Raw genomic sequence first — 17412 nt, forward strand, 5'->3', positions numbered from 1 at the left:
AGAGGGCAGAGATGGTTATGTTATTTGCTTGTGTGGAAAAGGAACTGGCAGAACTTTCCATCTGGGCCAAGAACTGAACTGCCTTTGAGGGAGTAATGTGGAGTGAAGCGCACCCCTCTCTCAATGGAGGCACCATCATAGAGCATAGAGTTTTAAATGCCACTGATCTCATTTACAGCATTCACACAGCAAAACACAAGAACACCTAATTCTAGGATTTGGGGAAATTAGAATCTAACAACGTTTACAAAGGTAAAATGATGTAACAGCCTATCCCAGCAAAAACTGGTATCTTTCTAGTAGAAGCTAGACAATTCCAAAGCTTCCTACTGTGCTACATCCTAAGATTCAATTTCTTTTTGGAGCATACCTTCCGTTTGTTTGGATGACAAAAATTAAAATTCTCTTCACCTCAATGTAAAGATAGCTAAACAAGGAAACAGAAGGATGCCTTCAGAATCGCTATTGGGCATATGTTTCAACAGAAATGTTTCACTATAATTTGTGCATTTGTATGGGAGAAATTGTTTTTCTCTAGACAGCCTGGTAAGATCTGAGCATTTATGTTAACTCTCTCTTCTTGAAAAGGCCTCCTCCCTTGTCTTCCAGCTCAAGCAGTTGTTCACTGCAGATCAGAAACAAAGAGCCCAATAGTTTCAGGAATTAGACACAGACTGTTCTTCACCTTGAACTGAAGGAGAGATTGGGAAAAAGCACTGGTCGAGACTTGCGATACCTCAGTGGAAAAGGATCTGTTATTAATGCACATAAACTCCCCACCTCTCCATCCTGTTGCAAGAAACCGAGTACCTTAGGCTTTGGGAAACATGCTGGTGATGGATGACTGTGTCCCCATGTGACTGTCATCCGGGAGCCACAGAGCCAGGCCACAGAGCCCTGTGGGGAAGGGGCTCCATGACTATTGCAGTAGCACACATGTATGCAAATTGCAAGAAGGTGTGCAAGAGAGACAGATGAAATTTTAAAAGGTGTCCCTCTCAGACAGATGAATTTTAAACGGCACCCATCTAGGTAGACAAATTACAAAAAGATGCTCCACTTTGGGCAAAGGGTTTATAACAAACCCTCTTTTCGTCTTGAAACTGGGATTTGGTTCAGTTGGCAGAGCCTGATCTGGATTTCAGGCCTCCACCCTCCCCTTGATAGGGCACTTTTGTGGGGTTTACTATGTACAAACTACCCTGTGGGGCCCAGCTGCTTTAGATTGGGGTTGCCCATGAAGCAAGTAGCGATTCCTTGCAGGAAACACCTGAGAAGAAGCACGAGAAACAAAGATGAGACTCAGCCTAGGGTGGGGAAATTTTCCTCCTTTCTCAGAGGCTTCATGATTGGGCCCAGGACTCAGTAAAGAATTCTGTTTCAGTGCACCCTTTTGCAAGGAGATTGCTGGTGGGGTGATCTTTGCTACGTATCAAAAGGCCAAGTGCTTGGTTAGAGACCCTTTTGAAACTCAGCCTACACTCAGCACACCCAAGGTGAAGAGAAGTCTTAAGTTGTTATTTGTATCGTACCTTCCTTCCCTTTATATGCAAACTTTCCAAAAAGTCTTACTGATAATTACAGTTTGGAATCTGATGTGCTTTACAGAACTAAGAAAAGGCCTGACCCAGGCTCAGAAGAGAATAGCAAAGTTGATAACAGTGTCCTCTTCCCAAAGTCAACATGATAGTAGCAGTCACATCCCACTAAGAGTGGCAGCACTCTTAGGGTGATGAACCCAAGAGGGCCATAGAGCAGAGCAACATCACACTGCCACAATGAGCCAGTGCCCTGGGAACCCACTAGAAGTGATTTAGGGACCATTTAAGCAGACTGTACCATAGAAGTCAATAGGTGGTGTTCAAGTCATTGTTTGGGTAATTGAGGAAATATAATCTCATTGTGAAGCCACAGCCTGGGGGGAGGTCTACAAAAACTTGAGGCAGTAAAAGACTAAATGCTGAAACATACACATCCATCCATTCAGCCAGTATTCACTGAAGGTTTACTATCTAACATAGCTAAACATGTGTGAACAAGACAGGGTGAGGAAAAGAAAAGTTAAGCAAAAAATAAAAGAAAACATCAGGTATCATAGGATCTTTTTAAAAGTAAAATGGGCAATGTGGTAGAACACTGGAGGTTTCTACTTTAGATTCAGTGGTCAGGGAAGATCATAAGCTGGGATCTAAACAACGAGAAGGAGCAGCTAGGTAGAAATCTGAGGGAAGAGTGTTCTAGGCAGAGGGAACATGAATGCAAAGGCGATGAGGCCAGAGTGTGCTTGGTACGTTTGAAAGACAGAAAGGTCAGTGTGGCTGGAGGGCAAGGTGATGGGGCAGGAGGCCAGGGAGGTAGACAGTGATCAGGCCAGAGGGATATTGGAAGCTAAGACAAGACATTCGGATTTTATTCTGCTATGATGGGAAATAAGTAGAGATTTTAAGCAGTAGAGTGCACTACTCTAGAAATGTGTTTAGAAGTCCAATCTGGCCACTACGTGAGAAATGGCTTGCAGGGAATTGAGAGGAAGTGGAGGAACCACTTGGGAGGTCAATTCAGTGGTGACTAGAACTGGGGCAGAGTTTCTCAACCTCGAAACTATTGACATTTTGTACCATAAAATCCTTTGTCGGGGAGGGTCATTCTGTGGTTTGTAGAAAGTTTCCAACATCACTGGCCTTTACTTACCAGAAGCCCAAAGTAGTCATCCCTTCCCCAATTGTGACAGCCAAAAATATCTCCAGACATTGCTAAATGTGCCCTATAGGACAAAACTACCCCTGTTGAGAATGTGGAAGTGATAAGAGGGGTAGATTCTGCACATAGTTTGAAAGAAGAGCTGACAGGATTTGCTGATAAGAATAAATACAGAGTAGGAGAGAAAGAGATGAGTCAACCATAGGATGAGTCCATGGGTTTTGGCTGAACAACTGAAAGAATAAAGTTGACACGTACAACAATGGGGAAAATGGCAGGAGGAGGGAATCAAGAGTATTGCTATGAACATGTCAAATTTGAGATTCCTATCTGGCATACATGTGGAAATGGCAAACACAGTTGGAGTTGCAAGGAAATATCAGAGTTAGATACATAAATTTAGTAGTTATTCACATACATGTACAGAGATAGAGCTAGATGAGATAGATAGATAGATAGATAGATAGATAGATAGATAGATAGATAGATGATAGATAGATGATAGATAGATAGAATAGATAATTATACAAATAGATGATTAGATAGATAATAATGATAGATAATGAATGAACAGAAGGACAGATGGTCAGATAAACTGACAGAGGAGTAGACAGCATTTGGGACTGGTCAGGATCACCTAATAGAGGATGAAGTTAGAGAAGAGGGAGCTACAGACAAAGCCCTGGGACACTCTAGTAGTTAAAGATATGGAAAGAAGCAAAGGATGTTGAGACAGAACTCTTAGGGTGGTAGGTAGGAGTAAAACCATAATAATGCAGTACCACTTACGCCAAGAGAAAAAAATACATAAAAATAGAAATTGTGTCAAACGGTGCTGAAACATAAGTACAGTGAAAACAGAGAGGCACCCACTGGCAACACAAAGTTCACTGATGACCTGACTAGAGCAGTTTTAATGAGGTGCCCCAACAAGGTAGGTGAAGAGATTCAGTTACTCCTACTAAGCCAACAAGAGAACTGGATACTTTTCAAAAGTAGTTAGAGCTGTTATCTACAACAGCATGAAATAGGCAGGGCTGACTAACATAATTATCCATGTTTTTATGTAGGAATAGTTTGCAAGGGGGTTAAGGCAGTCACTGAAATGAAGGTTCTTGCTACAACTTTTGAGACAGGTTGGACACTTAAAAACCTATAAACAGTGTTTAGACACTAGAATTCTTCTAACTCAAAAGAAATCATAGATCATACTAATGAGGCATAGAAACTTAGGCCACAGCACAGAAGACTCTTCTCCAAACATACTGTGAATCAATAAACAGAATCTCACCTGTGAATAAAATGTGGTCATCCCGCCAGGCGCCATCTTTCAGCAGTGGGGGAGACAGTGAGGCTCAGCGCAGAAGAAACTATCATCCTATCTGATTTAGAATCAAAAAACTCTCCAAACCAGAATACTTCAAGAATAAATATGAGTAAACAAACAAAGGGAACAGATTTGCAAAAACGGTTTCACTAATTTTTCCCCAAATAAATTCTCTGACCCAGAAAAGTAAATTAAAAAAATACAAAGCAATTATTACAGTTCGTTTAACAGCCTCATTCTCTATTCACGCTAACTACCCTATAGGTGGGATAAGCCCGCTGGTCCATAAGGATAGCCCAACTAATGGGTGATACATTCGAGGACAATGTCTGGGAGATTTCCTGGTGAGAAATGCCATCAGAGTGAGATTTAGAATCCCTTCTAAGGAGCTATAGAATTCTCACCTTGGGAAGGAGAGAAAACCAAGCATCGTGGACCTTTTACTCCAACCAGTCAACCTGGATAGGTCTCATGGGAAGAAGTGGAAGAAACTTATCCTGTTCATCGACTGGACTAACTGTAACAAATGTCAATTCTACGAGTTTATATATAAGTTTATATAATTCCTACCAAAATCTCCGCAAATTTTTGTGGTCAGACTATTCTAAAATTTATATGGAAAGGCAAAGGAACTAGAATTACAAACACAATTTTGGGAAAAAATAAAATGTTAGGAATCAGTCTACTAGATTTCCAGACTACTTATATAGCTATAGCAATAAAGATGCTATTGATGGAATAGAACACAAAACTCAGACTCACAAAAATATCTCCAAATGAATTTCACAAACGTAGAAACAATTCAAAGGAGGGAAGTTAGCCTTTTTAAAACAAATGGTGCTGGAGCAGTTAGACACTCATAGGCCACAAGAAAAAAAGGGAGAGAATGAACCTCTACCTAAGCCTCACATCTTATACAAAAATTTACTCAGAATGGATTATGACTTAAATACAAAATGTACACATAAGGAGGGAGAGAGGCAGGAAGGAAATGGGTACGGCTGTAAAAGGACAACATGAGGAACTGTTTGTGATAGAAACGTTGGGCATCTTGACTATATCAATGTCAAACTGCTGCCTATGATACTGTGCAGTAATTCTGTAAGATGCTACCATTGGGAGGGACTGAGTCAAGGGTACATGGGATATCTCAGTATTTGTTCTTACAACTGCATATGAATCCACAACAACCTCAAAATAAAAAGTTTAACTAAAAAAAAAAAAAAAACTAAGAATAATACCTCTTTGAAAATTGTAATCCATCATTGAGCTCAGATCAAGAAAGGAAATCTCAAGGTGCCAAAAGGGAAAAGGAAAGAGAGTTGAGGGGGAGTTGAAGCTGAGTGGCCCCCGAGAAAGAGAGCTATTTGGATTTGGGTCAGGACCTAATTCTCCAGTAGGGGTGGGAATTGAGGTTAGGGTTTAGGATAGAGCCAAAAACCATATTCACTTTAATAAAGCCTGAGCTGAGCAATACTGTCTCTGACTGTGAACAAAAATTTAAAATATTTATTAAAATAAAAACATTACAAATATTTACTGACTCGGGTATCCAGGAGCCTAGACTGAGTCCTCGGTGGAGGTGGGGTACCCATGAAGAATCTGAACCCCAGTCCCATATCATACACAAATGTGCAGGATAACATTTTGCAGAAAATCTCAGCTGAAATACTAACAACATAGCCTGGAGCAAATCCGATAGGGTCCCTGGCAATAGCAAATCCAAAACCACCCCACTGGAATTCTCACAGGTAATGACTCCCACTGAGGATCAATTCTAAGTCTAATTGATTAAACAACACAGTCTCTCCATCAAAAAACTTAGAATGGAACAAATCAACTAAACTGTTCAAAAAAAAAAATTCTGTAACTTTAAGGTTATAAAGACTTCAGAGGAGAGGGTGGTGAGAATGTTAAAGATGACCAAGGAGGGGCTGCTGGGCAGGACATGGGCTGACTGTCTGAGAGCAGCTCCCAAGAGGATGGGGACCAGAGGTGTGTGGAAGGTATTAAATGGAGGAAGGAGGCCATCCCACACCCTGTCATGAGTGACCTTTCTTGGGTCTTCAGTCCGCAACCACCTGAGCCTGCTCCAAGGGACACTAAATAGACCTTAAATTTTAGGCAACTCTAAGAGAACACAGTCTCCAGCATTACCATGGCTATATCTAAAGCAAAGAATATGCCAGCCCTGAGCCAGAGGAAGGAAAAGCTCATGTCTTGTTCTACATGACAGTGTTTTCTTCCTCAGAAAGCTTTCTCAAATGCCACCTCTGTCCTTAGGAATGGTGAGGGGCTTAAAAGCCAATATACATCCTAAGCCTGCCATCCTGTGAATTTGAGTGTGGGGTCCTGTTTTGGTGAAAAGGAAAATAAATATCCCAGAGGTCAGATCCCAGACAAGTGATCAGGGGAAACCAGACACAAGGCCAACCACTATCCTTTTGATGAGAAGCACTGACGATGATGGCACACGAGCAAATGAACTTGAAGCCAGCCAGTTCGTATGCTCACAGAAAGGAAAGAAACTCATTTGGATTTTACGGCTTATTTTATAACTATCATTAACTGTTCAATTCTGTGTGAAAGGCACAAAACTAATCCCAGTAGATTGGTTCTTCTGACAAAATCATTTAGTGATTTGAATCTAAAAGTTTCCATCATCCTGGCTACCACATTAGTCCATTAGTTAATATTTGCTTCTTTGTGCTCCTGTACTTAGAATGAATCTGGAATCTGAATCTGAAAATGCCCACATGGTACTTTGCTCTGCTCCCTGGGGCCATTTGAAATTGAAAAGCTCCCAGCATTCTGTTTCCAAGCCTGACATAATGCTAACCAGTGTGCAATCTCTCTTAGAAAGCACAAGAGGAAAAGAGGGGGCAATTGAGAGCAGCGGTTCTCAGCCCTGGCTGCATGTTAGAATTACTTGGGAAGAGCTTTAGAGTAATATTGACTAATGTTGCTAATTAATACCTGCTCACACTAATTCATTGGCTGTCAACATTTACCACACATTAGAATTTTCTTGGGAGCTTTAAAAAAATACTGATGTCTGCGCTTCACCCTCAGACCAGGTAAATCAGAACATCTGGGAAGAGGGGTGGGGAACGGGTATTTTAAAAGCTCCTGGGTTGATCCTAATGTTCGATCAGGGCCAGTGCTTCTTAAACTTTACTGAGCATCAGAATCTCCTGAAAAGCTTATTAAACCAAGGATTTTAAATACGCAGGCAACAGAGACAGAAAGTAGATTAGTGGTTCCCCAAAACTAGGGGAGATGAGGGGATTGGGGGGTGCCTGGTAAGGGGTAGAAGGACTCAGGCTCAAAATAACTGCCCAATAAAGTTATTCAACTTCTCCAAGCTTCATCATCTAGAAAAATAACAAAGATGGGGGGTTGGGGGGTAGAAGAGGACAATGTACATAAACCACCTCATAAATGACACATTCCAGTACCTGGCATATCGGAAATATAAAAAAAAAAATGATAATGACAGCCAACATCCATTGACTGTATTATTTACCAAGCGGTCTTCTAAGTTTTATATATATATATATATATATATATATATATATATATATATATATATATAAATTCATTTCATTCTCACAATACTGTACTATAGGGGCCGGTAAATTTTTTCTGTAAAAGTCAGAGAGCAATTTTTGGGCCTCGTGGGCCATACAGTCCTTATCCCAACTACTGAGCTCTGCTGTTGTAGTTTGAAAGCAGCCATACACAGTATAAACACATGAGCTTATCTGTGTTCCCATAAAACTTTATTTATAAAAAACAAGAGGCAGTCCAGATTTGGTCTGTGGGCCATACTTTGCCAACCCTTTTTCTATGAGTTGGGTACTGTCATTATCTCCACTTTACAAACGAGCAAACAAAGGCACAAAGGGATAAACGGACTGCCTAACTTCCCACACCGAATCTGATTACGAAGTACACATAGTCAGCCATTATGCCATAGCAGCTACTCACCACTGGTAAGCCTCTCAGTCCAAATTCAGGTTTTCCTAACTCCAAAGGGCCGGCCAGCCAGTTAGTCACAATACCCTCCGAGCCGCTGCAGAGACTGAAGACCCACCTCCAATCCTCCCCTCCTCCCATGCTGTTCCCGGTTGAACCCTCCCTGCTCTGAACCCTCAGTGCCTTGACTCTCCATACCTCCCAGATCGATCCACTTTTTATGTGATTTTCTGCATTTCTCCCCAGCCCATTTGGCAGCCTGGACCACGCTCATCACAAGTGCTCAATGTGTATGTGCTGAATGTGTCTGTGAACCCACTGGTGCTGGACGTGCAGGACGAGCCTATAGGGGCCTGGGGACAGAGAAGGGAGGTAGGTGATGGACCCGGGCACTCACCAGTCCCTGGCAGGCACTGAGTGCTGCAACCCCGATTCTGGTGCCCTGTTGCAGAACTGTGCCCCTGAGATGGCAGGGGGGTGCCGAGGAAGCCACCATCTTAACACGGGAAAGATTTCCGTATCTCCTCTCCACGATATAGCTTTTGGAAAGAAATCCCTGATTGACTGACAAGTTGAAGAACAGGTCCTTCTCCTCGTGGGAAATTCTATAGTACACCCGATCCTCTGGGCCATCCAAATCTCTCTTCCTCCTGTCGCTGGTGACGGGATGGCGCAGGCCATGTGATAGAAAATGCCCACTGGCATCTACGCGGACAGGAGCCACCACGTGATATTCTGGCAGGGCCTTGACAAAATGCGCTGAAAGAAAAGGACACAAAAAATAAAACCGAGGGAATTCCCTGATGAGTCTACGGCAAGGTGAATGCTCTGCTATTTGGAACTTAGACGTCAGCTCGCGGATTGCAAAGTACCACTGCTGACTTGAAGTTTACAGATTGTGTCTACCACGCATGTACTGTCAACAGTAAATTCCCTAAACGACTCAAACTGACTCGGGGCCCCTCCTTGACGACACGTGGCAGTCTGCACCGACACAAAGGCACAGCTCTGGACAGCAGATGCTTTGCCGGAGACAGATTAAAATGAGAATTAATGCCTGAGTACTGTTAGGAAAGGGGCAAGGTCAGTATAAGGAATATTTCATATTTCGAGGCTTGAGTTCATTAGTACAAATCACAGAGCTTGGCTGTTTGTTACAAAGAGCTTAAACGCCTCAGGAACTTCCCATTAACTCAGGTTAGAGGGAAAATGAAAAAACAGCTAACCCACCATACACACTGACAAACTTCACACCCGTTGCAGCCTAAGTGTTCTGCAATGTAGCAAAGGCTGCTTAAAGAAACTTGGATGTTTATTTTTATTTTTACAAAACGCACAAAATAAAAGGGTAAGATGAACCCTGCCACTTTAAAAAATGCTAGACGGGAACACTCGTCTCTGCCACACACAGGGACACACGCCTTTTGACTCGTTTGTGTTTAAAGTCCCCGCCCCCTCCTCTTCATTCTGATGTTTGAGAATAACAAGGAGTCTCTCTAGCAGGGGCTAATCATCACTCGGGATTACAGGCTACTTCCAGCAAACCAGTAGCCACTTAGTAAAATAACTAATCTTTTGCTTTAGAGGGAAAAAAAAAAAAGGAAAGAAAAGAAAAGAAAAGGAGCAAGGGAGGAAGAGAGAGAGAAACAAATTCCACTTGCCACCTCCTAGATGGATTTCTTGCACTTCGAGCTCACATTGCTTTGTTCGTATTACCACTCCCAGCTACAGTGTCTTTTGCACTTTCTACCAATACTCTGTGCATTCCCATGTATGTTTTAAGTCTCAACTCCAGTTCCCCCTCTTCTTTCACTTAAAGTCCCTGGTTGAAGTTCTTTCTCCCTCCTTTGGACCCTCACCCAAGGCCTTACTTCCTGTAGCTCCCAGAATGGTCTCATTTTACAAGGCCTTTTGTTCATCGCACTTTATTCCCAAAGCCTTTGGAGCCTAGAACCTTGCACGTGGCAGCCTGGCTTGTAACGTGTTGCTGTATCAGGGAGTATGTTTGTGGCTGGTTCATTATAAGAACTGGGCTTAATAGAATACATTTATAAAACAGCCTCCCCCCACCCCACCCTCCCCCTGCCAGACAACTGCCTTCAAACACACTTTGTGAAATTGTTCACTTCTGCCTTGGATGAAATATGGGCAGAGCAGAGTTTTCACTCTTAGGTACTAATAAACAGTCTCAATGTTTAGGTGTAAAAAATCCAGACCCATTGCTTCTAATTGCAACACTTAGGAGCAATAGATCACATAGCAACATGGAGAAATCTTTAAAAACAATGTTCACTGAAAAATAAGAAACAATACAAGTGAATGCAGAGCCATCTACATCAATGGAAAATACATGCACACAAAAACAATAATACAAAGTCTGCCAGAACATATGCAAAAAAATACATATGGAACCCATTAAAATGGTTTTCCACGAGGAGGAATGGGAGTGGGGACAAAAATGCATTAAAAAATAAAACCAGAAAGGGGTTTTGCACAAAATGATGACGCTAGTGTGCCATGACCTAGGAGTCACATTGACTCAGTCCTCTGTACTGCCTACTCCCCAAGGAATATCTGGACATCTTTAATATCAGAGTTTCACTGCCCTTCCAAGTTCAGACCTTAGGAGAGGAAAGGCCAGGTTAGGTGGGGCAAGGGTGGATGTGGTTGACTTCCACAGTATTATTCTCAGTTACTCTTCTCTTCTACTACTCATGGCAACACCTCTGACTACCCCAGGATGAGCAGTGGATGGAAGTTAAGGGCAGAAAAAGTCTTATTTAACGGTGTATAGCCATCATCTTGCAATGGGACCAGCAGTCCCATTGGACTGGTCACTGCCCAGATGCTGACTCTTCTCAGGAGAAGTTCCGTGTCCCTTATAAGACCTGTCTCTGAACATACATCTCAAAAAACTCACCATGATTTTTGAAAGTATAAAATGAAAGATAAAGCTTACGTAAGCTCTAGCAACTATTGTTCAAGGAATAAAGAAGCAAACAAATTTAGAGCCTTTGACCTAGTTGCTTTTGATCTAATGGATTTTGATCTCATGGATTTTTGATCTAATGGATTTTGATCTAATGGATTTTTAGGAGAGCCAACATAAGCTGGCTATATAATAATGTAATGATAATAACCACAGTAACCATTTCATGACCACCTGCTATGATCCAAGTACCACAGGTCTCTTCTCATTCAGTACTCACACAACCTGTGATTCACAGATTCAGTGAATTCCCTTTTCATAGATGAAGAAACTGAGCCTACGAGAGGGCACAGAGTCAATATGCAACATTATCCATATTGAAATCTCATGGTTCTTATTTCAAAGCCACGTTCTTAGACACTTCCCTTCACGTACATAAACAGTGCACTTGGCAGAGACTATGACCTAGTAGAAGTGATACTACCACCGCCCCCTGCCCCCCCCCTTCCCCAGGGATGATGATCTGACAAGAAAATAACGGCTTGACTTCTTTAAGACACCTCAATTTGCACAGCAATAAATGGAGATAATAACTGCCTATTTATCAGGTACAGTAATAAGAGATAAGACTAGTTTTGCCTCTTCATTTGACTGCAAACCAAGTAGCGAAGCCATGGCAGCCCATAAGTGTGGGCAGAAATAAGAGGCCACGTACATAAAGGGTGTGACTTATGTGGTGGCCCAACTGCACTTGCCTCACCTACACAAGGGCGTAATAACAGTATCTACCTACCTTCTAGGGTGGTTTTGAGGATCCAGTGGATTAATATATGTAATGGATTTAGAAGAGTGCTCGACAAATAGCACTCAATAGCTACTATTAGTATTAAAGATAGAAACTTGGCCACCAAGGATCACCATGGCCATAAATAGATGTAACCTCCAAGCAGAGACAGGGGAGAATCCCATGCTCACCTTGGCTTCCTCTCGGTAGGTACTCATTTTGGAAGATGAGATAGCTACGACCTTGGCCAATAGAAAGCCCGGCTCAGAGGAGATATGACAGGAATGGAGAAATAAGATGTCAGGAAATAATAAGAGCTCCTCATTTTTACCATTTCTATGGTTAAGCACAGCATTTAGAGTATATCAACTTGGTCTTGTCTAATCTTTACAGTTCTCTGGGACAGGTATTATTAAGCGTCCCTCATCTAGCCTTCATTCCCTCCACTGTAAAAAGACAATGAAGAGGGGGGCGCCTGGGTGACTCAGTCGGTTAAGTGGCCGACTTCGGCTCAGGTCATGATTTCGCGGTCCGTGAGTTCGAGTCCCGCGTTGAGCTCTGTGCTGACAGCTCAGAGCCTGGAGCCTGCTTCAGATTCTGGGTCTCCCTCTCTCTGACCCTCCCCCGTTCATGCTCTGTCTCTCTCTGTCTCAAAAATAAACGTTTAAAAAAATTAAAAAAAAAAAAGACAATGAAGAGGGGTGAGGATTCATTCTGGGGCAATCTGACCCCAGAGCCCACCCTTCTAACCTCTGCCTTTGCTGCTTCTCAAGCATCTACCACTGAGACCAGATGTCAAGGTGGGGCGTCAACAGGGCTGGGGGGAGGGGCGGGGACTGAGACTCACTGTAATCACATTACCATCTGTAGGTTTATGGAAATACATTATAAGCCCTAAATACTTGGATTTGCCTTATTGAAAATTAGACTTGAAACCCTTGGTCACAAACATGGATGATACTTCATGAGAAATCTGAGTGAGCCTGTTGGCACAAGTGCTTTTGAAAATACACAACACCAACCGATCTTTCACCCTCTGCTTAGAAAGAAAGGAAAGAGGTGAGAGAATATTTACCTGCCAGATTTTATAGCTTAGGTTAAATCTATACTTACCCTTTACTTTGATTATTTCCATCTTAGAGAACAATAAATTTCTAAGACTCTTAATAAAAAGCGCAATGAAATTCTGTAATAGTTCATTTTCATAATTCTCTTTCACGGGTTGTTGTAACCTTTCAAATATACTTTTATCATAGAAAACTATATGTGTCAAAATGTGGAGAACAGTGTTGATCCCATCAAAGTTGTAAAGTACAATACACAAGGTTGGATTTTCTCATGAACCCTACGACAACTAACCTCCAGACCATAATTGCTTATGATAATTAACACAAATAAAATATTAAAACTGTGAAGTCTCTTCTTTCATTAAGAGAATATATGAGGGGCGCCTGGGTGGCGCTGAAGTGTCAGTTAAGCGTGCGACTTTGGCTCAGGTCATGATCTCACAGCTTGTGGGTTCGAGCCCAGCATCGGGCTCTGTACTGACAGCTTGCTCAGAGCCTGGACCTTGCTTTAGATTCTGTGTCTCCTTCTCTCTCTGCCCCTCCCCCGCTCGTGCTCTGTCTCTCAAAAATAAATAAAATTAAAATAACTAAAATTAAATTATAATTAAAAAAAATTTTAAAGAGAATATATGAAATAATTTCCTTCCTCATTTTTTCAAAGAGCATAGATACATGACGAGAACATTTGTCTTGAAGTACGCTTGAAACGCTTGTCTTGAAACACTCCTTGTATTCTTGCAAAACCCATGCAGCAGAAAGCATATCTCCACCACGGGATAAAGTGCCTGCCCTGTTGATTTCAGAGTCGCCAGGAGCAAAAGAGACCACAGAAGCAGCTAGTGACTTGCAGACTGTACAAGGGATAAGGACCCCAAGGGGCTGTCACTGGCTGTAGAAGAGAGGCAGTATGCTGTGTACAAGAGCAGTATTTCCCATTGTTCTGATACTTAGTTGGGAACCAAGGCATCTTGTGGAAGGCACTGCACGTGTATCTATATCACAAGTGAGCAATGTGGAAAGAATACTGGGCAGAGTTTGTCAAATCTGCCATTTTTGGTCCCAAGAAAGATTGGATTTGCCTTCATGCTCCTTCCCAGGGCTAAAATCCTGCCTCTGCCCAACCCTTAGAACTAGAAAGAACGTTAATGATTATATGGGACTAGAATGTTTCCAACTGTGGGATGTTGTGTAATTCCTTTCACCCCTCTGGTGACGTGGCATTTAATAGGTGCTGACAGACTCATCTCCTAGCCCCTCCCCCTCTTCATCTGTAAAAAGAAGGATGGGAGACATGATATAGGAAGTGATTTGCCAGTTTAAAGGTTCTGAACTTGGGTGCGATTCAAAAATGTTGTCAGAGTAGAAATGGAAACTGGGAGTTTGGCTCATTGTGAAATGGCAGGCTGGTCATTTGGGGCAAAAACCAGGTCATCCTATTACCAAGAAACCTTAGAATTTTCTCATCCCTTCCCTCTACCTCTCTCCTTCTCTACACCCCCCCTCCCACCTCAGTTTTTCTCCCTCTCTCCACTCAGTTTTAAATAAAGCCTGCTTAGAAATTTCTGTTGTACCAAATGCAGATTACTTGTAAATCCACTGGTGAGTTGATTAAAAACAAATATTCTGGAGAAAAGTCTTTTAAAAACAAATTGCTTTTAAAACCTAAATATCTGCACATCGCTAATAAACTCAGGGCACTTCCCAGCTGTTTTTCAATATCAAATACTCTCAGCACCTAATCCCAATGGTAACCAAGGAAAACAACCACCTCTCACCTTCCAGGCAGGAAAGAGCAAAGCCCAGTAGTGTCTGCTCTATACTAAGCTGAATTCGCTTACAAAGTAGATCTGGAGCAAGGGTAGCTAGCTGCAAACCAACCCAGGAGAATGTGTGTCTTTGAACCAAATCATCTCCAAATGCCCTGGGAAGTGCTCACAGGCTTTGTTTGTGCTGCCAGAAGAGAGACTTTTCACAAAGGGGCTGTTTTTCAAAGAAAAACAAACGCTGCTATTTTAAACTTGGGGGTGGGAGATTGTATCTGGACCGTTTACACAAGCAAGTGCTGGCTGATTGACATCTAACCCCGGTGGTGTTTGGGCTCCAGCTTCCAAGGAAAGCAAAGGGACTTGTTTCTGATGGCTCTTGAAGTCACAGCAGATGAGCTCTCAGCAGTATTAGAACTTTGCAACGTAGGCAGAACGCTGTGTGGAAATCCTCAACAAAGACAAGCTCGTGATGTCTGCCACCCAAGTGGTCTTGGGGATTAAGGGGGTCAGAATGCTAGGGAAGCTTCTCGAGACTGGAGCACAGTCAGCAAACACAGGACTTAATGGATGTTAAAGCAGTGCTCTGTGTGTATGTGTGTGTGTGTGTGTGTGTGTGTGTGTGTGAGTGTGTATGTGTATGTGTGTGTGTGTGAGTGTGTATGTGTCTGTGTGTGTCTGTGTATGTGTGTGTTGTCCCTATTATTGCTGAGAGGCCAGCCACTGAAGCCAGGCTACCTGGGTTCAAAACCTCACTCCACCGTGAGCTGGGCCAATAAACTCACCAAATTTCCTCATCTTTAAAACAGAGGCAGTAACAACAATCCCTGCACCCCAGAAGGCTGTTGTCAGTGGTTGTTGGGCTGACACATACAGGGTGCCTTAGCAGTCTTGGTGCAGGGAACTTTCTCCAGCCACTCAGGCCTTGATGGAGCTCTGTTTCTCCCAGACGGCCCAAGGAACTCCCTACCAAATGGGAAAGTGTCTCTGACCCTTCCAAGTCCAATAAAAAAGCAGAGGCAGCAGTGTGGCTCTGCTCTAGGTGTTAGGCTTAAATAACACCAAACTGTCATCACACCCTCTTCCAGTGTTTTCTATAGCATTATGAGTTTCATGACATTCAGGAGATGCAGCCACCTGTGATCAGGAAGGCAGGACAGAGAAAGGTGAGCCCCTAAGGTGGTAAATTCTCCCCCAAAAGAACAGTTATTTTTAAAACACAGGACTTAATCTTTCCAGGAAACCAAAACACAGCCAAACTCACTCAGCAGGGGGCCGGAATCACATTTCCCCTCCCCTGTCCAGAGTTGAAACTAACCAAAAATACTGCAATGACTGCCAGTGGTGATTGGAACTCAAAAAAAAAAAAAAAAAAAAAAAAAATCATTTTCCGTGTTCAGAATTTGAAAAATAGAGGATTGAAACACTGCAGCATTGAAAGAGAAGACAAAAGGGGGGGCGTTACCAGCTATCACTTGGGTCTTTCCTGCCTCAGCGTTGGTGTGAAAGAGATCCGGGATACTCGCCTTTCAGTAAGAATTAAGGAATCACCACCTTCAACAATGAATTCCGAGACACCCTATGTCACTGAGCTCCCAGCCTAGATTTCCTTACGACTCAGCCAAACGGCTTTGCAGAGTTCAGCCAGTGGGGGAGGGGATGGGGAAGCAACCAACTTTCCACGCGTCTCACCACCACGGTTTTCAAAGGAGATAAAGAAAAGCCACTAACCTTGCCTCCTGTCCGGGAAGTGCACCGGGCCTGGCTGAGCTTGTGTCCCATAGCAAAGGGCCCCAAAGTTAAGGAGGTGAGCTACAACGGAGAGGTTTGCAAGCCAGCTCCTCTGGGCACATGGCATGATTCAGTTGTTGGGGAGAAGAAAAGTCGACGAGGTTTAGCTTTCAGCTCAAGAAATCAAGTCCTCGCCCGTGGCCGAGCAGGAAGATGCAGGGGTGCATGGTCCAGGAGTGGGACGGAGCGGCTGCGAAGCTACCCACGATCTCCTTTGGCTTTGTTAAGCAGAAAGGGGCTAGTTACCTTGATCCCCCTTCCCTCCTGAAAGGGGAGCGATTCGACTGGCAGCGCCCGCTTTCCGCGGGGCGTGGAACGGGTCAGGGCGGAGGGGGCAGCCCACCCAAGATCCCCACCCCTCCGCCTTCCGCGCTCGGCCTCGCAGCCAACTCCGCGCATCTTCCTCGGGCCTCCCACCCCCGCGCTCCTCCGGCCCCGCCCAGAGCCCTGCCGCGCGGGCCAAATAGGGGGAGACCCGGGAGAGCCGCCCTGGGCGGGACGGCGAGTGAGAGGCCCCCCAGGCCGGCCCTCCCTGGCTGAAATACAGGCCGAGAGTGCTGGGCGCCGAGCTGGGGCACGGGGGACCCCACTCCCTCACCCTCCCCAGCTCAGTGCTGCCCCCTTGGCTGCCCTTCTCGGCTCCGTTTCCCAACTTTTCCTGACCTGGCTCTACCAAGACCCCTCGCTCAGCCAGACGTCTCTGGGATTCCCTTCCAAGGCAAGCTAAGACTTCCATTTTAAAAAGTAATGGGCAATTTCTCTCTTTGCCAAGTCACGCAGAGGGAAATGGCCTGAGCTAAGCTTCTAGTTCGACGCTTGACAAGTCCCTTCTTCGCCACAAAGACGTGACGAGACCAGATAATTATGAGCCACGCTGGGTCTGCAGGTCTCTGGTGCTCTTCTACTTTTATAACCCCACCTTTCCTAGCCCACCTCCACTCACCCATAAGGAGAGTGGAGGAAATAAGCAAGCCGGAGACCATGTGAAGGTAGCGCTCCAGTTTACCTGCACAGGCTGCCCACGGAGGGGACATCCATTCAGAGGCTCAAGCTTTACATTACTGAGACAATGC

The 17412-nt window shown here is 43.8% G+C and overlaps 1 protein-coding gene across 2 annotated transcripts in view; it reads right to left on the reverse strand.

The window, feature by feature from the left end:
- ADAMTS12 (ADAM metallopeptidase with thrombospondin type 1 motif 12) overlaps positions 1–16818 on the reverse strand; it is a 327563-nt gene extending 310745 nt beyond the window's left edge. Inside the window, exons 1-2 of one of the 2 annotated variants that reach the window (XM_019450692.2) lie at positions 16280–16818; positions 8403–8764 (exon numbers count right to left, since the gene is read on the reverse strand). In XM_019450692.2, the coding sequence (XP_019306237.2) occupies positions 8403–8764; positions 16280–16406 (489 nt within the window). In that variant the 5' untranslated portion in view covers positions 16407–16818. The remainder of the gene's footprint in view (positions 1–8402; positions 8765–16279) is intronic. The other variant, XM_019450691.2, reaches the window with a different exon arrangement.
- Positions 16819–17412: the final 594 nt, after the last annotated feature.

This window comes from Panthera pardus, unplaced genomic scaffold (genome assembly GCF_024362965.1).
Source record: "Panthera pardus isolate Hobbes unplaced genomic scaffold, ASM2436296v1 HiC_scaffold_2, whole genome shotgun sequence".
NCBI lineage: Eukaryota > Metazoa > Chordata > Mammalia > Carnivora > Felidae > Panthera > Panthera pardus.